The following is a 24,102-nucleotide window of genomic DNA, read 5'->3' as shown; positions in this document are numbered from 1 at the left end:
GCTCGCTCCCAAAGGAGGTTACCCCCGGTTCGGGGCTTCGATTCCCTGAGCGCCATCCAGAGCCTCAGTGATCCGTATCCGGTTCACCCTTTCGTGCACCAGATCCAACGCTCTCTTCAGCAGCTGGTGGACAACAGTTCTCCGGTTAGCTTTATGTGGGTTCCTGGCCATGTCTGTATCCCTGGGAACGAAGCTGCAGATGCCTGCGGTCCTCCAGCCTCGGACAGCTTCTTGTTGTGTCCCTTCATAAGATTGTAGCAGGGTCATTTGTCGGCACATTTTATCGCTGTGGCATGCCGATTGGGCTGCACTTATGGACAACAAGCTTGGGGCCTTGAAATCTCTTCCTGCGGTTTGGACGTCCTCCTCACGTCGTCCTCACGCCCTTCTCTGCGGGAGGAGGTCGTTTTGGCCCGGTTACGAATTGGACACTGCCGGTTCAGCCATCGCCATCTGCCTACGGCTGCGCCGGCACCATTCTGCCCATGTGGGCAATTGCTGACGGTCCGCCACATTTTAATGTCCTGTCCGGATTTTAATACACTGCGTCTTGATCTTGGCCTGCCATGTACTCTGGATGCCATTTTAGCGGATGACCCAGGAGCAGCTGCTCGCGTTCTTCTTTTTATCAACTTGACAAACCTGTCTAAGGACATTTGATTATGCTGTTTCCTCTTTTTAAATCCTCTGCCTGTCTATGTCTTTTATAGTATTGTCCCTTTTAGTTGCTGTTTTAACCTTGTGCCTCGCGGTGCATTCCTAACTTAGTCTGGCACTAATGACCATTGTAGCTGTGCGCCCTAAAAAAAAATCTCTGCTTCAAAGATATCGAAGCATAGACAGTGGTACAAGAAAAACCATATATATATATATATATATATATATATATATATATATATATATATATATATATATATATATATATATATATATATATAAAAAAAGATGATGTGACTTACCAAATGAAAGTGCTGGCAGGTCGACAGACACACAAACATACACACAAAATTCAAGCTTTCGCAACAAACTGTTGCCTCATCAGGAAAGAGGGAAGGAGAGGGAAAGACAAAAGGATGTGGGTTTTAAGGGAGAGGGTAAGGAGTCATTCCAATCCCGGGAGCGGAAAGACTTACCTTAGGGGGAAAAAAGGACGGGTATACACCCGCGCACACACACACATATATCCATCCACACATATACAGACACAAGCAGACATATTTAAAGACAAAGAGTTTGGGCAGAGATGTCAAGTCGAGGCAGAAGTGCAGAGGCTCCTACCCTTGTAACCGCCCCCGGTGTAAAACCTGTCCCATGCACCCTCCCACCACCACCTACTCCAGTCCTGTAACCCGGAAGGTGTACACGATCAAAGGCAGAGCCACGTGTGAAAGCACCCACGTGATCTACCAACTGACCTGCCTACACTGTGACGCATTCTATGTGGGAATGACCAGCAACAAACTGTCCATTCGCATGAATGGACACATGCAGACAGTGTTTGTTGGTAATGAGGATCACCCTGTGGGTAAACATGCCTTGGTGCACGGCCAGCACATCTTGGCACAGTGTTACACCGTCCGGGTTATCTGGATACTTCCCACTAACACCAACCTATCCGAACTCCGGAGATGGGAACTTGCTCTTCAATATATCCTCTCTTCCCGTTATCCACCAGGCCTCAATCTCCGCTAATTTCAAGTTGCCGCCACTCATACCTCACCTGTCATTCAACAACATCCTTGCCTCTGCACTTCTGCCTCGACTTGACATATCTGCCCAAACTCTTTGTCTTGAAATATGTCTGCTTGTGTCTGTATATGTGTGGATGGATATGTGTGTGTGTGTGTGTGTGTGTGTGTGTGTGTGTGTGTGTGTGTGTGTGTGCGTGTGCGAGTGTATACCCGTCCTTTTTTCCCCCTAAGGTAAGTCTTTCCGCTCCCGGGATTGGAATGACTCCTTACCCTCTCCCTTAAAACCCACATCCTTTCGTCTTTCCCTCTCCTTCCCTCTTTCCTGATGAGGCAACAGTTTGTTGCGAAAGCTTGAATTTTGTGTGTATGTTTGTGTTTGTTTGTGTGTCTGTCGACCTGCCAGCACTTTCATTTGGTAAGTCACATCATCTTTGTTTTTAGATATATTTTTCCTACGTGGAATGTTTCCCTCTATTATAACCTCCGCAAACATGCCTTCACCCTAGCCAGATTACGCTCGCATATTTTATTTTCTCAGGCTTGTCTGACATTTGGCATAACCCCCAAAGGCCTCACACTTAAAGTTCCCATCTCTGGCTGCAGCCCTTCTTTCCATCAGTCCCTATAACAGTTCCAAACTGAACAATCCATTGCCCTCACCCACCTAATCCTTCACCTACACATCAACTCAGCCAATGAACACACCCGTCAACTCCTATCCTTAATAAAAGTCCTCAGTCTTTCCTCTCCCACATCCACACCGGCTATTCAGAGCATCCTCCTACAGGCCAACCGCAAATTAGAGCAGCATGCCACCCTTCACCTCAAAAATCTGTCCAATCTCCTGGTTTCCCACCTCCGGAAAGGCAACTCACTCACCCTTCACAACCTTTCCAGCAAACCTCAACCCCCTCTCATTGCACACAAACCCAGTCTCTCCCATCTACTCAGTCTCCCACTTCCAGCTCCACTCCCTCCAAAACCTCAAAATTCCAAGCAACACAATCTGGCACCACAACACCCTAATTCAGTAGTTAACCTTTCCTCCAAACCTCTCTCCCAATCTGAACCCTCTGTCCTATCCAAAGGCCTCACCTTCAGCCCCACTCCAAGATTCAACCGAACAGCCCTCGTCAAAGATTTACTGTCCTACACTCGTACTCTCTGCTGGAAGTATCACTTTGCCACGAAGAAAAATGATCCTAATCCTACCCCTAATGATCCAACTCCCCAAGACACTATCCAAATTGAACCCTGCCTGGAACAGTTCCGTCCTCCGTCACAGCGGGACCCACCTCCTCTTCCTCAAAATCACCCTCTCCAAACCTTCCAGGAATTTCTGACTTCCAGCCTTGCCTCTCAATCCTTCTTAAAAAACCTTAATCCTACTCCCAACATCACCACTGCTGAAGCCCAGGCTATCTGTGATCTGAAGGCTGACCGGTTCATCATCATTCTTCCGGCGGACAAGGGTTCCACGACCGTGGTACTTGATCGTCGGGAGTATGTGGCTGAGGGACTGCGTCAGCTTTCAGACAACACCACATACAAAGTTTGCCAAGGTAATCCCATTCCTGATGTCCAGGCGGAGCTTCAGGGAATCCTCAGAACCTTAGGCCCCCTACAAAACCTTTCACCTGACTCCATCAACCTCCTGACCCCACCGACACCCCGCACCCCTACCTTCTACCTTCTTCCTAAAATTCACAAACCCAATCATCCCGGCCGTCCCATTGTAGCTGGTTACCAAGCCCCCACAGAACGTATCTCTGCCTACGTAGATCAACACCTTCAACCCATTACGTGCAGTCTCCCATCCTTCATCAAAGACACCAACCACTTTCTCGAACGCCTGGAATCCTTACCCAATCCGTTACCCCCAGAAACCATCCTTGTAACCATTGATGCCACTTCCTTATACACAAATATCCCGCACATCCAGAGCCTCGCTGCGATGGAGCACTTCCTTTCACGCCGATCACCTGCCACCCTACCTAAAACCTCTTTCCTCACTACCTTAGCCAGCTTCATCCTGACCCACAACTTCTTCACTTTTGAAGGCCAGACATACCAACAATTAAAGGGAACAGCCATGGGTACCAGGATGGCCCCTTCGTACGCCAACCTATTCATGGGTCGCTTAGAGGAAGCCTTCTTGGTTACCCAGGCCTGCCAACCCAAAGTTTGGTACAGATTTATTGATGACATCTTCATGATCTGGATTCACAGTGAAGAAGAACTCCAGAATTTCCTCTCCAACCTCAACTCCTTTGGTTCCATCAGATTCACCTGGTCCTACTCCAAATCCCATGCCACTTTCCTTGATGTTGACCTCCACCTGTCCAATGGCCAGCTTCACACGTCCGCCCACATCAAACCCACCAACAAGCAACAGTACCTCCATTACGACAGCTGCCACCCATTCCACATCAAACGGTCCCTCCCCTACAGCCTAGGTCTTCGTGGCAAACGAATCTGCTCCAGTCTGGAATCCCTGAAGCATTACACCAACAACCTGACAACAGCTTTCGCATCCCGCAACTACCCTCCCGACCTGGTACAGAAGCAAATAACCAGAGCCACTTCCTCATCCTCTCAAACCCAGAACCTCCCACAGAAGAACCACAAAAGTGCCCCACTTGTGACAGGATTCTTTCCGGGACTGGATCAGATGCTGAATGTGGCTCTCCAGCAGGGATACGACTTCCTCAAATCCTGCCCAGAAATGAGATCCATCCTTCATGAAATCCTCCCCACTCCACCAAGAGTGTCCTTCCGGCGTCCACCTAACCTTCGTAACCTCTTAGTTCATCCCCATGAAATCCCCAAACCACCTTCCCTACCCTCTGGCTCCTACCCTTGTAACCGCCCCCGGTGTAAAACCTGTCCCATGCACCCTCCCACCACCACCTACTCCAGTCCTGTAACCCGGAAGGTGTACACGATCAAAGGCAGAGCCACGTGTGAAAGCACCCACGTGATCTACCAACTGACCTGCCTACACTGTGACGCATTCTATGTGGGAATGACCAGCAACAAACTGTCCATTCGCATGAATGGACACAGGCAGACAGTGTTTGTTGGTAATGAGGATCACCCTGTGGCTAAACACGCCTTGGTGCACGGTCAGCACATCTTGGCACAGTGTTACACCGTCCGGGTTATCTGGATACTTCCCACTAACACCAACCTATCCGAACTCCGGAGATGGGAACTTGTTCTTCAATATATCCTCTCTTCCCGTTATCCACCAGGCCTCAATCTCCGCTAATTTCAAGTTGCCGCCACTCATACCTCACCTGTCATTCAACAACATCCTTGCCTCTGCACTTCTGCCTCGACTGACATCTCTGCCCAAACTCTTTGTCTTGAAATATGTCTGCTTGTGTCTGTATATGTGTGGATGGATATGTGTGTGTGCGCGAGTGTATACCCGTCCTTTTTTCCCCCTAAGGTAAGTCTTTCCGCTCCCGGGATTGGAATGACTCCTTACCCTCTCCCTTAACACCCACATCCTTTCGTCTTTCCCTCTCCTTCCCTCTTTCCTGATGAGGCAACAGTTTGTTGCGAAAGCTTGAATTTTGTGTGTATGTTTGTGTTTGTTTGTGTGTCTGTCGACCTGCCAGCACTTTCATTTGGTAAGTCGCATCATCTTTGTTTTTAGATATATTTTTCCTACGTGGAATATTTCCCTGAAGGATATATTAAACAAAATCAACTGGTCTTTTAAGCTGATTAGCATCTCACTTTCTCTCTTCATTGCTTGGCCTATTGTTATTTAAATATTGTTACTGCTTTCAGGGAAGTATGGTGACATTAAAATTGCAAAAGGTAGCAAGAGAGAGAAATTCTTCTTGATATTTGCAAAATAATTGCTGCTGGACCACTCGTTTATTTTACACAATTTGTAAACTCATTGGTGTGGTATTGAGTCAAGATATGTGTCTACCTACCTACTTTCCAAATTAAACTTATACTTCAGAAAAAATTAAAACAGAAGTCAGCGCTATCCCTTCTTGGCACCGCCACTTTACAGTCCACCATTAAATCCTCTTCAGGTGTTGCCACATAACTATTCTCAAACATCCTCCAAGATGGTATTGTCCACAGTTCTGTTAATTGTACTCACACCACATCTAAGCTGGGAATTAGTCTCTTTAATATCTTTTCTTGTATTTACAACGAAGGATGACAGTCTTGTACATTACAGCATTCTCAAGTCTGGCTTGGACTTCATACACAAAATGAAAACCCATACAGACCAAGCAGCTTAATTTAATTCTCTTCTTTACACTTATGGTAAGAATTGGCTGTCGCCTTGTTTTTGGACAGAGTTCTACGGTGTGATATCTTCATCTCCCAGCAGCATCTGAGATCCTGATTCTCTCCGGTAGGTGGCTCTGCTAACGCCACATCTTGTTCAGGCATCGTCCAATACGTGGAACAAGATATTTACAACTATAATTAATGAGAGTTACAAAATATAAATCCATTCTCTTCATAATTCTTCAAAAGATTTTTGTTTAGTGGCTTGACATTCTGAATGGTGAGGCTGTACTAACAACACCCATTGAGATCAGGAGGACAAAGTGGTATCACATTGGCCGGCAACAACTGGCATCTGACTTTGTGGAAGAGAAATCCCACTGTCAACTAATGGCCTGAGAGATTAGCTGTTATACACACATCAAAAAACGTTTTGCATCACCTTCGTTTCGAGAGTTCCGGAACCTGTACAGAAAATTGGAATAGAGATCAACATAAACATCATTTCTGCCCTTTTTATTACTCATGAAAACCACACATTGCATGTTGTACCACCATAGAGCGAGACCTACAGTTTGCTGTACGCACAGGTATCTCATAATACCCAGTAGCACGTCCTCTTGCGTTTATGCATGCCTGTATTTGTCGTGGGATACTATCCACAAGTTCATCAAGGCACTGTTTGTCCAAATTGTCCTACTCTTCAACAGCGATCTGGCGTAGATCCCTCAGAATGGTTGGTGGGCCACATCGTCCATAAACAGCCCTTTTCAATCTAACCCAGGAATGTTCAATAGGGTTCATGTCTGGAGAACATTCTGGCCACTCTAGTCAAGCGATGTCATTATCCTGAAGGAAGTCGTTCACAAGATGTGCACAATGGGGGCGCAAATTGTCGTCCATGAAGACTAATGCCTTGCCAGTATGCTGCTGATACGGTTGCACTATCGGTCGGAGGATGGCATTCATGTATCATACAGCCGTTACGGCACCTTTCATGACCACCAGTGGTGTATGTCGGCCCCACATAATGCCACCCCAAAACAACAGGGAACCTCCACCATGCTGCACGTGCTGGACGGTGTGTGTAAGGCATTCAGTCTGACCGGGTTGCCTCCAAACACTTCTCCGATGATTGTTTGGTTAAAGGCATATGTGACTCTCATCAGTGAAGAGAACGTGATGCCAATCCTGAGCGGTCTATTCGGCATGTTGTTGTGTCGTGGTTACAAAGATGTACCTCACCATGGACATCGGGAGTGAAGTTGGGCAGCATGCAGCCTATTGCGCACAGTTTTACTTGTAATATGACGTCCTGTGGCTCCATGAAAAACATCATTCAACATGGTGGCATTGCTTTCAGGGTTCCTCTGAGCCATAATCCGTAGGTAGTGGTCATCCACTGCAGTAGTAGCCCTTGGGCGGCCTGAGTGAGGCATGTCATTGACTGTTCCTGTCTCTCTGTATCTCCTCTGTGCTCGAACAACATAGCTTTGGTTCAGTCCGAGATGCCTGGACACTTCCCTTGTTGAGAGCCCTTCCTGTCACAAAGTAACAATGTGGACATGAACTGCGGTATTGACCGTCTAGGTGTGGTTGAGCTACAGACAACACGAGCCGTGTACCTCCTTCCTGGTGGAATGACTGGAGCTGATCGGCTGTTTGACCCCTTCCGTCTAATAGGCGCTGCTCATGCATGGTTGTTTGCATCTTTGGGAGGGTTTAGTGACATTTCTGAACAAGGGGACTGTCTCTGGGATACAGTATCCACAGTCAACATCTATCTTCAGGAGTTCTGGGAAATTGGGTAATGCAAAACTTTTTTTGATGTGTGTATTTCCAGACACCATTACATAACTGTCACTCATGTAGGGTATTTGTATGTGACCTCTGTAGTTGAACCTTTGTAGGTTTCCTGATTTAATGGTAAGTAGCTAGGCAAGCACGTCAAACCTCTGTATGGTGATTGGGAATGGTTATCGCTTGTGGAACAATTTCGTCCAGGAATTAGTGATGGAATTTGTGTTACAGGCTCGCTGTATTTGTCATGGATTGCGTAATTGCCCAAGGAAGATGATATTTCTTCAGGGGTTTTGCAGCCTTATGACAAAACACTTGTTACACATTTTCCTTTTTAGACTATAATGTGATCACCATATCCACAGTAAAAACTTCAATATGCTGTCCTGGGTATGGCACTCAGCTTATTAAGATCTTGCCAGACATCACACCTACCAGAGCTGGAAAACATATAGAGAATGTGCATTTTACAGAATATCATCAGATATATGGATGATTGGGGGGGGGGAGGGAGGGGGGGAGGTACAAAGGTACTAGAAGCATGGAAAACAGTGAAGAGTTTTAAGGGGAGATAATAGGAAAAATAGTTTCGATACAGCAAACGGAAAAGAGAAATTTGGGTATGGGGATATAGAACTGGACTGCAAGAATAAATTATCTGTGGGAAATACAGACTCAGTACTACAGCAGAAGTTGAAAGAATTTCCCAACCAGGAAACATGTAAATAGAATTAATGAAATATGGTCTGAATGTGTTATGGAAATGTTTGAGTAAGTTGTTTAAGGCATGCATATTAAAGGGGGAAGATGTGCCCAAGGAGTGGAATTTGGTGTATCTAAGTCAAATTCCCCCGCCCCCTCCCCATGAACCATGGACCTTGCCATTGGTGGGGGGGCTTGTGTGCCTCAGCGATACAGATGGCTGTACTGTAGGTGCAACCACAACGGATGGGTATCTGTTGAGAGGCCAGACAAACGTGTGGTTCCTGAAGAGGGGCAGCAGCCTTTTCAGTAGTTGCAGGGGCAACAGTCTAGATGATTGACTGATCTGGCCTTGTAACACTAACCAAAACGACCTTGTTGTGCTGGTACTGCGAACGGCTGAAAGCAAGGGGAAACTACAGCCGTAATTTTTCCCAAGGGCATGCAGCTTTACTGTATGGTTAAATGATGATGGCGTCCTCTTGGGTAAAATATTCTGGAGGTAAAATAGTCCCCCATTCGGATCTCCGGGTGGGGACTACTCAAGAGGATGTCGTCAGCAGGAGAAAGAAAACTGGCGTTCTACGGATCGGAGCGTGGAATGTCAGATCCCTTACTCGGGCAGGTAGGTTAGAACATTTAAAAAGGGAAATGGATAGGTTAAAGTTAGATATAGTGGGAATTAGTGAAGTTCGGTGGCAGGAGGAACAAGACTTCTGGTCAGGCGAATACAGGGTTATAAATACAAAATCAAATAGGGGTAATGCAGGAGTAGGTTTAATAATAAGTGCGGGTAAGCTACTACAAACTGCATAGTGAACGTATTATTGTGGCCAAGATAGACACGAAGCCCACGCCTACTACAGTAGTACAAGTTTATATGCCATCTAGCTCTGCAGATGATGAAGAATTTGATGAAATGTAGGATGAGATAAAAGAAATTATTCAGGTAGTGAAGGGAGACGAAAATTTAATGGTCATGGGTGACTGGAATTCGAGAGTAGGAAAAGGGAGAGAAGGAAACATAGTAGGTGAATATGGATTGGGGATAAGAAATGAAAGAGGAAGCTGTCTGGTAGAATTTTGCACAGAGCATAAATTAATCATAGCTAACACTTGGTTCAAGAATCATTAGAGAAGGTTGTATGCATGGAGGAATCCTGGAGATACTAAAAGGTATCAGATAGATTATTTGATGGTAAGACAGAGATTTAGGAACCAGGTTTTAAATTGCAAGACATTTCCAGGGGCAGATGTGGACTCTGACCACAATCTATTGGTTATGAACTGTAGATTAAAACTGAAGAAATTGCAAAAAGGTGGGAAATTAAGGAGATGGGACCTTGATAAACTGACAAAACCAGAGGTTGTAGAGAGTTTGAGGGAGAGCATAAGGGAACAATTGACAAGAATGGGGGAAAGAAATACAGTAGAAGAAGAATGGGTAGCTTTGAGGAATGAAGTAGTGAAGGCAGCAGACGATCAAGTAGGTAAAAAGACGAGGGCTAGTAGAAACCCTTGGGTAACAGAAGAAAAATTGAATTTAATTGATGAAAGGAGAAAATATAAAAATGCAGTAAATGAAGCAGGCAAAAAGGAATACAAACGTCTCAAAAATGAGATCGACAGGAAGTGCAAAATGGCTAAGCAGGGATGGCTAGAGGGTAAATGTAAGGATGTAGAGGCTTGTCTCACTAGGGGTAAGATAGATACTGCCTACAGGAAAATTAAAGAGACCTTTGGAGAAAGGAGAACCACATGTATGAATATTAAGAGCTCAGATGCAAACCCAGTTCTAAGCAAAGAGGGGAAAGCAGAAAGTTGGAAGGAGTATATAGAGGGTCTATACAAAGGCAGTGTACTTGAGGACAACATTATGGAAATGGAAGAGGATGTAGATGGAGATGAAATGGGAGATACAATACTTGTGAAGAGTTTGACAGAGCATTGAAAGACCCGAGTCGAAAAAAGGCCCCGGGAGTAGACAACATTCCATTAGAACTGCTGACGGCCTTGGGAGAGCCAGTCATGACAAAACTCTACCATTTGGTGAGCAAGATGTATGAGACAGGCGAAATACCCTCAGACTTCAAGAAGGATATAATAATTCCAATCCCAAAGAAGGCAGGTGTTGACAGATGTGAAAATTACCGAATATCAGTTTAATAAGTCATAGCTGCAAAATACTAACGCGAATTCTTTACAGACGAATGGAAAAACTGGTAGAAGCCGACCTTGGGGAAGATCAGTTTGGATTCCGTAGAAATGTTCGAACACGTGAGGCAAAACTGACCTTACGCCTTATCTTAGAAGAAAGATTAAGGAAAGGCAAACCTGCGTTTGTAGCATTTGCAGACTTAGAGAAAGCTTTTGACAATGTTGACTGGAATACTCTCTTTCAATTTCAGAAGGTGGCTGGTGTCAAATACAGTGAGCGAAAGGCTATTTACAATTTGTACAGAAACCAGATGGCAGTTATAAGAGTCGAGGGGCATGAAAGGGAAGCAGTGGTTGGGAAGGGAGTGAGACAAGGTTGTAGCCTCTCCCTGATGTTACTCAATCTGTATATTGAGCAAGCAGTAAAGGAAACAAAAGAATAATTCAGAATAGGTATTAAAATCCATGGAGAAGAAATAAAAACTTTGAGGTTCTCCGATGACATTGTAATTCTGTCAGAGGCAGCAAAGGACTTGGAAGAGCAGTTGAACGGAATGGACACTGTCTTGAAAGGAGGATGTAAGATGAACATCAACAAAAGCAAAACGAGGATAATGGAATGTAGTCAAATTGAGTCGGGTGATGCTGAGGGAATTAGATTAGGAAATGAGACACTTGAAGTAGTAAAAGAGGTTTGCTATTTGGGGAGCAAAATGACTGACGATGGTCGAAGTAGAGAGGATATAAAATGTAGACTGGCAATGGCAAGGAAAGCGTTTCTGAAGAAGAGGAATTTGTTAACATCGAGTACAGATTTAAGTGTCAGGAAGTCGTTTCTGAAAGTATTTGTATGGAGTGTAGCCATGTATGGAAGTGAAACATGGATGGTAAATAGTTTGGACAAGAAGAAAATAGAAGCTTTCGAAATGTGGTGCTACAGAAGAATGCTGAAGATTAGATGGGTAGATCAAGTAACTAATGAGGAGGTGCTGAATAGAATTGGGGAGAAGAGGAGCTTGTGGCACAACTTGACTAGAAGAAGGAATCGGTTGTTAGGACATGTTCTGAGGCATCAAGGGATCACCAATTTAGCATTGGAGGGCAGCGTGGAGGGTAAAAATCGTAGAGGGAGACCAAGAGATGAATACACTAAGCAGATTCAGAATGATGTAGGTTGCAGTTCATACTGGGAGATGAACAAGCTTGCACAGGATAGAGTAGCATTGAGAGCTGCATCAAACCAGTCTCAGGACTGAAGACCACAACAAGAAGAAGTCAAATTCATAACAGAGATAGTAAGAATGTAATGACAACCTTTTTACTTTCTAAACTAATAGCAAGGAGACTGAAAAAGAATTTGAATAAGCATTTGGTGTTCATAGATTTCCAGAAGGCTTATGGCACAATGCTGCTCAATACAGTTTAAAGTTCTGAGGGGAACGCGATCGAAAAGATGTGTTAGCGGTATATGCAATCTGTAGAAGTTTAAAGCATGTCTAATCAAAGTGGGGAATAAAATTTTTTTACTGCCTTTCAGGATTATAAATGAAACAATCTGCCTGAGAAGATTGCGCAGAATATCTCAGTGAGGCCGTGTAAGAAAATGATTAAAAACAGGAATGCTGGTTATCTCGTACATAGTTCAAAATACACATCCAGAAAGTCTTAGACCTGTGGAGTAGGAAATGAGCAGGAATAGACAGTTGAATAAAAAAGGATTCATATTTGTATGCTTTGTACTTTGCAGATGGTTGGGTAGTGGTGCCCAGTGAAGAAGATTACATTGCTTTATGCTAAGAAAATTATTAGTATAATATAATAAGTGAGGATTAAAAGAAAATTTTCAAGAGACTGGATTCCTATGCAGTGGACAAAAAGTAGGAAACCCACCACTAGTGGGTCAGCGTATCAAGTGATGTAAAAAAAATTTAAATATTTGGGTAGCATCCTTTCAGGAGATGGAACAAGTAATTGGTAAATACAGCAACGAATAGTCCACAGAAGAGCAGCAATGCAGAAGCTAAACCCTCTTGTTATGGTGTTCTAAGGTAAGTTGGAAAGTAAAGATGATGTTCCATAGAAGTATTGTAGAGCCTGTAACGATCTATGGATGTGAATGCTGGGGCTGAATGGGAAAAATAAAAACAAATTGAGAGTTGTAGAAATGGTCTTTCCCAGAATATTGTGCAGAATATCTCAGTGAGACCATGTAAGAAATAAAATGATCAGGGAAATTACCCAGACATAAGAAAGAATCACAAAGAGAACGGCAAATCACAAGGTATGGACGTACAGTGCAAATGACAGATGGCTGAAGAAGATCTTGGTATACTGTCCTTAGGAGAGGAGGAGGAGGAGGAGGAGGAGGAGGAGGAGAAGAAGAAGAAAACTGAAGATTGCATGGTAAGATGGGATAAAGCATGCTGTGAGAAAAAGAGAAATAGAAGACGAAGTTGCATGGGAAAATAATAAGACCAATAATAGTTCATTGTGGTAGGTGTTCAGGCAACAAGTACACGTAACACCAAGACTTGCAGCTCCTGAAGAAGACTGATGTGTCGGTTCTCAAAATATTGTGCCTTACACGGAAACAATTTGGCAGTACATCCAGAAGCACACCATTAAGGAAACTTCCACGTATTATTCTACCTTCCCAAAATATCTGTTCTATACTGTGACATTATTCTTGGCAGTAGAGTCAGTTGCTTGGGGATTGCTGAGAAGTCTGTGGCATAACTCTGAGGTGTCAGATTTCAACTTGCAAGACAGGTTTGCCTGGCAAGAGAGATTGGGGTGAAAGACTGGGGCATCTGTTCTTGAATAACTGGTGCTATCTCCTGTTATCTGCATTACAGTTTGACAGTTGTCAGAAACTCCATATAACTTCTTTTATGTGCACTCTCGGATTACAGATGTGATTTGTTGATGGTCTTTTGCATCTGTCAATAGTTGGTGTAAGATTCAGTCAGGCTTCTTGCAGCTTTTTTCTCATTGCTTCGGTGTGCTTGCGTCACGTGGAGTGCTCTGTTGTGGTGGTATCTGTCAAATGGTGTAATTAGTGTAATTCCTCTGGAGTGCTGTCTATTAGATGTAAAACTGTACTGACTCCAGCCATCAATTGGCCTTACATTATTAATTTCCTGTAAAACTTCTTTCACATAATTGAACTGTTCTTTGTGAATCAGAAACACACTGATGGAAAAAATTGCAACACTAAAAATGCAGAGTAATGAAATTTCAGGAATACATTTGTGTAGGTAACATATTAAATGATTAACATTGCAATATTACAGGTTAATGTAAGTGCGAGATAAGCTGTTGAAAATTCGAAATGCTGGTACGTTAATAACTGGTGTAACCACTAGAATGTTGAATGCAAGTATGCAAATGTGCATGCGTTGTGTTGTACAGGTGCTGTATGTCAGTCTATGGGATGGAGTCTCATGCCTATTGCACTTGATTGGTCAATAAGTGGGTGGCTAATGCTTGTTGCATTGGCGTTAAAGTTGTTGTCTGACAATGTCCTATATGTGCTCAATTACAAGCAGATCTGTTCACTGAACAGTACAAGGCAACATGTCGACACTCTGTAGAGCATGTTGATTTACAACAGCAGTTTGTGGGCAAGAATTACCCTGTTGGAAAACACCTTCTGCAATGCTGTTAATGAATGGCAGCACAACAGGTCAAATCACCGGATTGACGTACAAATTTGCAGTCATGGTGCAAGGGGATAACCATGAGTGTGCTCCTCCTGTCATACAGAATTGCATTTCAGACCATAACTCCTGGCGTCCAGTGAGTTCTTGCACAACATAGTAGAAGTCGCAAATGGTGGTGGTTTGGGATCAGTGGAATGCATGCCACAGGGCATCTGGCTCAGAGATGACCTTGAAGTAACTGATTTGTAACAGTTTGTTGTGTCACTGTGGTGCCAACTGCTGCTCAGATTGCTGATGCTGACGCAGTATGGTGCGCCAGAGCCATACACTGAACGCCAAGGTCTTTCCTCTCGGTAGTGCCACATGGCCATCTGGAGCCCGGTCTTCTTGTGACCATACATCGTTGTGACTACTAATGCCAGGAATCGTGTAAAGTGGCTACATTGCTGCCAAATTTCTCTGCAGTAAAAGCAGAAGGAACATCCAGTGTCTTGTAGCCCTATTACATGACCTCGTTCAAACTCAGTGAGATGTTAATTGCATTTTTGTTGCTTTAAAAGGCATTCTTGACTAATTCAAGCTCACCATGTCCAATCTTATAGGTAACTAATGCTCACGACCATTACAGCGTGTATGTAAAGCACACCCGATTTGCTTCCTTACAGTATAGCTACTAGCACTACTCTTATGCAACTGTCATGAAATTGGAATAGACACTATCTTTCAGGTTTGGAAACATGCACACCAAATTTTTACCTTCTTTAATTTCGCACAACTCCTCCTTGGTTTTGCAATTTGTTTTTCTGACAGTGTAATTGCCAAGCTTGCTGTCTAAGTAAAAGCTGACATTGGTTCCATCCCACTTGTTTTATCTGCTAACTTGGTCAAGTGTCTTCTATCATTTAGCCAATCCCTGACCGGTGTCTCTCAGAAACACTTACGCATGCATAGTACGCAACTTACTGGCACTTTTGTATCCTTTGGAAGGTTTACTTAGAAAGCCACTTTTAGCTTGAGCTTGCCAATTAGGTCCTAGCTTTTACATGGTGTAGTCAGTCACACTAGTACTGTTTGTAAACATGTGACACCTCCCTGCTGCAGTACACAGGGTAATACATGTTATGGTAATATGCACTGCACCACAGGACAATTAGAGGAAAGGAAAAGGATTTTGTCCATTTTTGTAAATAAGATTTACTGAATGGGAGTGGGTGATAGTCTACAAATAAAAATTGTTTAAATGACCTCCTTTTTCCTAATTTATTGAAATCTAGAATTCTTTTTTTCCCCACAAAGATATGGGGATGATAACAAAATATTAAGTATACTTTATATGTTTTTACGTAAAGTTATGTTAATTCAACATTAAAAACATTATCAAGCATGGGGGCAACCAGCATTATTTCTGTGTGTTTGTCAGTTTTATATATTACAGCATATTTTTAACACTGTTCATCTTTAATGTAGAAAAGTGTCATGGAAATATCATAGAATTATTTGTTGTGAAACATGGTCAATATGCTCATAGAACTAGTTTGTATGCACTGCTGGGAGTTAACTGTGTGGTAAGGTGTGTGTTTGTGCAGAGGACCTCTGCAGTTATGCAGGGGGGCTTTGCTACCTGGGTTGTAGGCTAGAAGCGTGTAATTATGAAATGATCTGTTAAGCAGTACAGTCCTAGTAAAAAATGTAGCTATTAATCACATAGTACAGTTTCATCATCATTCGTGTGTGTGTGTGTGTGTGTGTGTGTGTGTGTGAGCAGTGCACGTGCACCCACCTGCTTAGGTGGTTGTGAAACTTTGCTGTAGATTGTTTAATCCTGTCATCATTATTAAAAAAATAATTTTTGTTGTAGAAGTAACAGAAATGTGTGTAGACATCATTTAAACTATAATGTACCAAACACATTATTGTGAGTGCCAGCGTGCTGGGGGAGCTCTGTAGCATACATTTTGTATCTGGTTGATGATGCCAGTATACATGTAACACTACTTTTCCACATGTGTGTGGTTGATGGTGCCAGTATCCATGTAACACTAGTGTTTCCACATTATTCTCCTGTGTTTCTTATACTATCTTCGGACATCTTTGTATCCTCCTTTTTCCTTTTATGCCTCATTTTATGGGTAGTTTCCTCTCTCTCTCTCTCTCTCTCTCTCTCTCTCTCTCTCTCTCTCTCTCTCTCTCCCCCCCCCCCCCCCCCCTCTCCCCCCAATTTCTTTTTCAATTTACATTTAAGAACCTTGACCGATTGTTCATCTTTGAAACACAACTGTCATGTTGCATTTGTGAAAGTAGTGACATTAGCCACTGCTTGAGCCAGATTTTGTTGTTATGGGTCTAACTGTTAGGTGCTAGTACTTTAATTTATTTGCAATCTGATTTGATTTTTCGTATATTTATGGTCATTTCACGTAACACTTTGTGTTTGATTAAAAAATGACTAGAAAAATATTTTTCTTGCAGAATGACCCGAAATTCAACAGCAGCACCTGTTTTACGATCTCATCAGTTTTTCTGGGAGAAAATCCTTTCTTCACATCCAGAGAAGAAACCACAGATAGCTCGCAAAAATATGAACAATGTGACAAAACTTGAAGTTCCTAAAGTTAGGCATCCTGAGCCATTTGACCAGCAGGTGTCAATCAAGACTGAAGACCCAGGTATTCCAACACCAGCTATGCTTGAGGTAATGGCAAGAATGCAAGAAAGAACTTCATCACAAGTAACTGGAGTGCTTAGGAAAAACCGAAGTGATAGGTAAGTTGAATGCTTTACTTTAAAGGACTAACACTTTGGCTGGCCGCTGTGGCCGAGCGGTTCTAGACGCTTCAGTCCGGAACTGCGCTGCTGCTACGGTCGCAGGTTCGAATCCTGCCTCAGGCATGGATGTGTGTGATGTCCTTAGGTTAGTTACGTTTAAGTAGTTCTAAGACTAGGGAACTGATGACCTCAGATGTTAAGTCCCATAGTGCTTAGAGCCATTTGGCTAACACTTTGCCATTAAATGATTTGTTTGTGTAGTTGCTTGTTTGGGGGTGGTGGGGGGGAGGGGGAGGGGGAGAATGAAGAATTCTTTTAACACTCATATTGATAATAAGCTAAATATTGAGGATGAGTATGCAGTATTTACTTTATTTATCTAAAACAGCCTTTTATGCCAGTTTTACTGACACAAAATTTAGAATATTTTACTACAGTTCTCTTAGTACTATTTTTATTTGTATTGCAGTAGAACAGAAAATAGCTGTAATTACAGCAGAAAAGTTGATACTGTCTAATTTTTGTGACTGAGGCTGTTAAAGGTACTGAAGTACTTTGTAAATTCAGTTGATTTGGGCATCCTGTATTTATGAAGGATGTTAGTGAAATGGTAACATTAAACTCTGATTTGATTTGCATCACAAAGAAATGATTAGAAACATACAATTTAGTTTTATAGGATAATATGTACAGACGTTATAAACCTGTTAGAAACAGAAGTAGCTTCCGGCAAATAGTAAAATATAAATAGATGGGGACAGAAATACGATTCAGATTAGCAATGGCCATAAAACATAGGGAATTCCAGAAGTCTGCATGTGGAAATACAAATTTTGTCATTTGTTTCTCAGTGATGGTTTAGAGAAACTGACCTGTTTAATAGATACTCGAGATCATTGCAGTTAACTGAGTTGATACTTTCACTTTTTGGTTAACATTATGGTTATGGTAGAAAGTTAGCTGTCATTAACAATTCATTTCTACAGCCGCTGTAGCAGTCCATCAGAAGAGTCGGTATATCCATTTGCTTTAACACCAGCAATGGAACAAGTGTTAAGGAGACGAGAAGAGTTGCAGCAACAAGAGATTGAGAGAATGAGAGCTTCAAGTGACTCAGATGAAAGCACAGAATGTATGCGAGTAACACGATCCAGAGCAGCTTCCAGTTCCTACAAATCAAATGAGAAGAAGAAGAAGAGGAAGGCAGTGTACAGCCTGTCTTTAGTTGACGGGAATTGTAATGGTGAGTTTCCTGTGTGTAAAAGTGTTGTGATTACTGTCTCTAACCTATGTCTTTTATTGGTGAATGGTATAGAGTTGTTTTTGAAAATTTTTGCCATAATAGAGGCAGCATAAAAATTTAAGATGCAAATTCCTGTTTGCCTTATCACTTCCTACACATTATCTCAAAGCACAATCTTCAAATATATACAGTAGTCTGAATCCCAAACTTTTGGGGAAGACAAAAGATATGCCCCTGGGACAGGTATTTAATAAGTCTTTTGTAAGTGGGCTGCGTCAGAGAAAATGTAAACAGATAGTCTTTTTCTCAAAACTGTGGAACAGAGAAGTCTTTTGGAGCTGGATGATGCCTTTTAGATTGTTGTAGAAATGTCATCAAGGCTTGACAAGAAATGTTGTGGTTACACTGTACTTTGAATGTATACAATACCTTGTTGTAACTGTATGCCACATACGGCTCCATTTGACCTCTTTGGATTTGTAAATAGCTACTAAGCCTTAACACATATCTTCATAATTTTTAATCTTCTTAAAGCATTAATAAGAAGTCTGTTCAAAAATTTCTGGAACATTCGTAATTTCACACCAGTAGTGCATTGGAGTGAAATGCTGTTCACATCCCTGTACACACGTGTTTAATGTGCAACTGCCGGAAGTTTCACTGTTGCATGCCTGTTAGTTATTGTTCATTGCTGTATTGAGTAGAATGTTGTGTCGCACAGTTCGGGAATTTAGAGATGGCAAAACTAGAGGGGCAAAGCGTCTGGATTAAATTTTGATGAAACTCAAGATTACCTTAATAGAGACAAACAAAATGACACTGGAAGTTTACGGTGATGAGTGCTTAAGCCATACTTGGTGTTACGAATGGTTCAGGTGTTACAAATGGTTCACATGGTTTAAGAATGGTTGGACGGTAGTTAAAGATGACCCTCGTTCGGGATGCCCTTCGACATCTACCGACAACACTCAAGTCAGGAACATCAACAAAATTGTGCAGGCTAATTGAAGACTGACTATCCGCGACATTGCAGAGCAATGTAATATTTCAGTTGGATCATATCATGAAATCCGTAAACAGAATCTTGGAATGCATCGTGTTGTCGCCAAGTTCGTCCCATGGCTCTTGAGTCAATCATTCCTCTTGGTGCATGACTACTGCACAAAAAAATGAAATCACTGTGCTGCCTCATCCTCTTTACTCTCCAGACCTGGTCCTTTCTGACCTTTTTTATTTGCAAAGTTGAAAACCCCTTGAAAGGACAGAGATTTGCAATGATAGACAAGATAAAAGAAAATTCACAGACGGCGGTCCAAGCGATCCAGCAAACGGTATACCAAGACTGCTTCCGGAAGTGGAAGTGGTGGTGGGAATGGTGTATCATCTGTGGAGGAGAATGTTTCGAAGGAGACCATGCACCATAAGTAAAAGATAAGTGTAGAAAAATTTTGTGGGCAAAGTTCCAGAATTTTTTGGAGAGACCTCGTGCACTGCTTCATCTGTTTTCAATAACACATTTTGCTGCCTGCAGCACTTGCGCACCAGTCTATCCTGATTGCATCTCCCCCACCCCCTCCTCCCCCACCACAGCCTCCCTCCCAACCCCTCTGTCAACTAAGCCATCATCATTTCTGCTGGTTGTTCTACACCACCCTCACTGCTGTCATCTCCTACAGGTTGCCTCACTTGTGCCCCCTGCTCCCCACATCCTGTGTCAGATGGTTGTGCTTTGAGCTGAAACTGTATCTTGCAGTGTGTAATTTCTTTCATATGTTTCGTTTCTTTTTCATGTGTAAATTTATCACTGCATAAATAGCAAATTTGAAATGTTAGAAATGTTCTTTTTCTCCTTCCTCCATTGCCAATGTCAACTATTCGTACTGTTCCCCCTCAGTCAGTCAGCAGGCAAGGGCTATTCGTGAATCTTCATCCATGACTTTAAATTTTGCTTTCTTACATTTCATAAATCAGTTTGCCCCTCCCCTCGCGCACCCCATACATCTGAAGTATGTTGCAGCAGAAGTTTGTGGCAAATGCTAAATATTTTGTCAAGTTAAAATTTGGTTCATACTGATTGCAACATAATTTTAAAATACCTTACACTTTCACAACAAAAATTCATTAGAGATGAAAAAATTCTTTAAATTTTTGTTTGTTACCTCCAGTATCACCATAGCTCCCAAGTGATTAGCACAAACAGATCACAAAAGATCAATTGGGAACAGTATTTTGTTTTGAAGAGTGGAAAATTTTTAATTTTTTTGGTGTGAATATTGACCTTTCTTCTTTAAAAATGGTTTGTATAGGAGGCACAAATTGACAAGCAGACACACAAATATGATTACTATATTTGTCAGGCCTGCTGGTCTAATCGTAAAGCACTTGCCTGAAAACTGAAATTCAGATTGATCTATGGAAACGTTTGTTCACTGTTAACATAGACATCATCTCTCAGTGATTTGAAGATTCACCAGGAACCTTAAACTGTGGGTCCTATTCTGTGGTAAGACTGCCAGGATAGGTTAGGAACAAAGATCTCACCTAGTGGCATCCAGTTGAAAGACTTATACCAGGTCATTGACCCATATGGAGTTATTACTGTATTCCATCTGTAAAACATTGGTTTATTGCAGCATGCACTTCTGTGGTGCTGGATGTGACAATTTATGCGTGTCTTAAGATAACCTCTTCATTTATAAAGACACAAGTAACAAAACGTTTTCCACCAATTTGCCTCTTCTTGAATTCTATCCTGGTTTGAATTGTTTATCAGCAAACAGAAAAGGGAATGGTAGAGTGCCCCACATCCACCACTACCACCACCACCACCACCACCATCATAAGTGGGAATAGGGACAATATTGTTTGATACCCCTAAAAGGACTTCTTTTGAAGGTGTACAGATGTCACCTATTTTATACACAAGTGAGTAGTCATTTCATACCTGATTTGGGGAAACAAAAACAAAAAAATCAATGTTTATTTGTAAATTGCTATTTTGGGTTTTTGTTTTACCTTCCACAATGTCAATGATGCATGTGTACTCTTCTTTTTTTTTCTGTAGGTGAGAAGAAACTGTTCGATATATCACAGAAGAGAAGCAGACTGCCTATACGTCCCCGTGTGTTAAGAAATGGTTCATTACTTATGTAGTCCAGTTTTTTATATAAAAAACTGATTGTTGATAGCACTCCATTGACTACTGTGTGTTGTGAATGTGGTATGTGATGTGGATATTCACATACATTATAAAGTGTCACTAGTTTTGAAATATGTGTACTATATGATGGATAAATAAGTGAGTGATCCGAGTGAGATTTTCAGCAGCATTTTGGACTTTAACCAAATGCGCTGTTAAACTTGACATAACTGTGTGTGTGTGTGTGTGTGTGTGTGTGTGTGTGTGTGTGTGTGTGCTGTGTGTGTGTGTGTGTGTGTGTGTGTGTGTGTGTTTGTTTGGGGGGGTTAGGGGGCTTTTTTTATTGTACAAATCTAAAACTAGGAATATTTAAAGACTAGCACGCATACGTTCACACGTATACACCAGTGCGCGCTGTTGTATATTCAGTTGTGTAATTTATCATGTAAAACAGTATTCTGGCATTAAATGCTCTTTCGCTCTACTGCGTCCTGATTTTTATATTCCTGGGTTGCTTGCATTACAGAAATGCAGGAATCTGGAGGCATTCTGTGCAATATACTGTAACAAAAACAAACAAAAACTGTGGCATCAAAAAGGAAAAGAATTCGTGACTGCTGCATTTTATTGTGTGTTCTGTAAGCTTTATGTTAGCTAAATAGTTAAATTGTGGACTAAGTAATAAATTTACTTTTTTGTCTAATATATTCAGAATAAATTTTACATTTAATAATATATTACTGTACTTAAGTTCTTTATTTTACTTGATAGTATATACCCAGTGTCTCTATGCCCATGACACTTTCCTATATTTCATATAAAATGTTCTTGGAGAGAAAGCTAGATATATGTTGAAATTACACTGAAGTAAGTGAGGCTACAGGGATGAAATAGCTTCCGTTGTGTTTTCTCTTTATTTGAAGTCTCATTACCATATTTTCTGAGAAATTTACAGTTTTTCATTTAGTAATATACCTTGTGTACAGATGAGAATACAGTTCAGTTTGGTTTGTATATCTCAGGATGTGTTTTACAAAATAGGTAGGTAGCTGGTAGTCTTGTCCTAAAATGTCAAAGTTGGATATCAATGTAGAAACATAATGATTTCATTTCCATTCTACAATCTGTAAACCAGTTATGTGCTCTGTGTCTTAACCATATTTTTTAAAATATTCATTTAATAAACAGCAGTGTTCTTGTACATTAATCCATGAACACAGTGAATTTTGCTCTTTGGTGTAATACTTTGAATGAAGTTCGTGGCAGTTTCATAGTCTTGACATCTTCGTTGTTACCTACAGTAGAAATCAGTATGTTTTGTTGTTCTCAAAAGATATCTCATTTGAGTTTCACCATTTCAGTGCATAATTAGAAAAAAATGATTCATTTAAAAAAATTTGTTTGATAAATGAATAGCACCAGTTTGCTTTTGTTCTACAATATTACTTTTATTGTTAACCGGTTTTCGGCTTACAGGGCCATCTTCAGACATTTGTTGAGTATTAAATGTCTGAAGATGGCCTTGTAAGCCGAAAACCGGTTAACAATAAAAGTAATATTGTAGAACAAAACCAAACAGGTGCTTTTCATTTATTATAATGTTGTTCTGCCAAGAACCGATGGAAGATTCTGTTAACATAATATATGTTTGCATACCTGCTTCATGTTTTTACTGTTCTCAAAACATTTTGTTCATCTCACTCAGAAAGTATGATTCATGTGTATACAGATATTTGTAGACTGAAAATGCATTACAAAGTTTATACCTTTGCCTTCAGCTCTTCTTTTTTTATCTGTACATATAGTTTTTTTCAGGTCATTTATAGCCCAGTCAATGAAGACCAAAAAAGTCAACTAAGGGATGAAATTTGTGTAGTTGCAGATTTTTGTACAGTGGTAGGAGATAGTGTCATGAACGATGACTAACAGGATGTGAGGTCACACTTTTTAAAGTTTCTTTCCTAAAATAACCAAAAAACTATGGCTTGTAGCAAAAATGTTTCCCACTACAAGCTTAAACTACATTAAATTTCCTACAAAACCAGTCCTATTCCTATTCATTTTTGGTATACAACTCATCGTTTCCACATTGCAGGGAATAGAAAAATCCCAGATTATTAATAATGTTCTTTTGATGGTAAGAAATTGATGTTTGTTGTTAAATGAAGTGGGTTAACAACAAATATTAAATGTGCAGTAGAACCACATTGAGGGGTAAATAGTGTTCTGAGGTTGTAACAGGGTGGAGGAGGAGGGGATTTGTGGGGTAGAAGGGCTAGGGGAAGGTAGCTCACTGGATTTTGTTCATGCTCTTCCCTCCTTCATATGTCTGCAAATTGAAAACTGAGCAGGTGATTACCCACTCTCTACCCCCACTACGTCACTAGAAGAAACTCCATGGTGCTTCGCAAAGTTACACTGACTCTCCACAGTGCGTCTTGTGAATCACTGTTGACACAGAGCACAGGTATGCCCAGGGGATGTCTATTTCCTACAACATGTGTTAGCATTACACGGGATGTAGGTATGAGTTACCAATAACACTAACCCAAGAAATGCATATGGGTAGAATCTATGTGAATCTCTGTGCACTGTTCACAGTTTTAGAGAGGAAATCGATTTTTAGTCATGCTGTTTGGCACATGTAGTGTTCTTATTGGAACGGCAACTTGCCCT

The 24,102-nt window shown here is 41.6% G+C and overlaps 1 protein-coding gene across 2 annotated transcripts in view; it reads left to right on the top strand.

Annotated features, from left to right (window-relative positions):
* The window catches only part of LOC126481095 (serine/threonine-protein kinase VRK1-like), a 99,394-nt gene extending 77,233 nt beyond the window's left edge, over positions 1-22,161 (top strand). For both annotated transcript variants that reach the window (XM_050104614.1, XM_050104615.1), the window contains exons 11-13: positions 16,748-17,041; positions 18,031-18,287; positions 21,352-22,161. In XM_050104614.1, the coding sequence (XP_049960571.1) occupies positions 16,748-17,041; positions 18,031-18,287; positions 21,352-21,440 (640 nt within the window). In that variant the 3' untranslated portion in view covers positions 21,441-22,161. The remainder of the gene's footprint in view (positions 1-16,747; positions 17,042-18,030; positions 18,288-21,351) is intronic.
* The last annotated feature ends 1,941 nt before the right edge of the window (positions 22,162-24,102 follow it).

Source organism: Schistocerca serialis, chromosome 5 (assembly GCF_023864345.2).
Source record: "Schistocerca serialis cubense isolate TAMUIC-IGC-003099 chromosome 5, iqSchSeri2.2, whole genome shotgun sequence".
Lineage (NCBI taxonomy): Eukaryota > Metazoa > Arthropoda > Insecta > Orthoptera > Acrididae > Schistocerca > Schistocerca serialis.
Note: the sequence above shows the minus strand (reverse complement) of the source record. Positions and strands in the feature narration are given on the sequence as shown.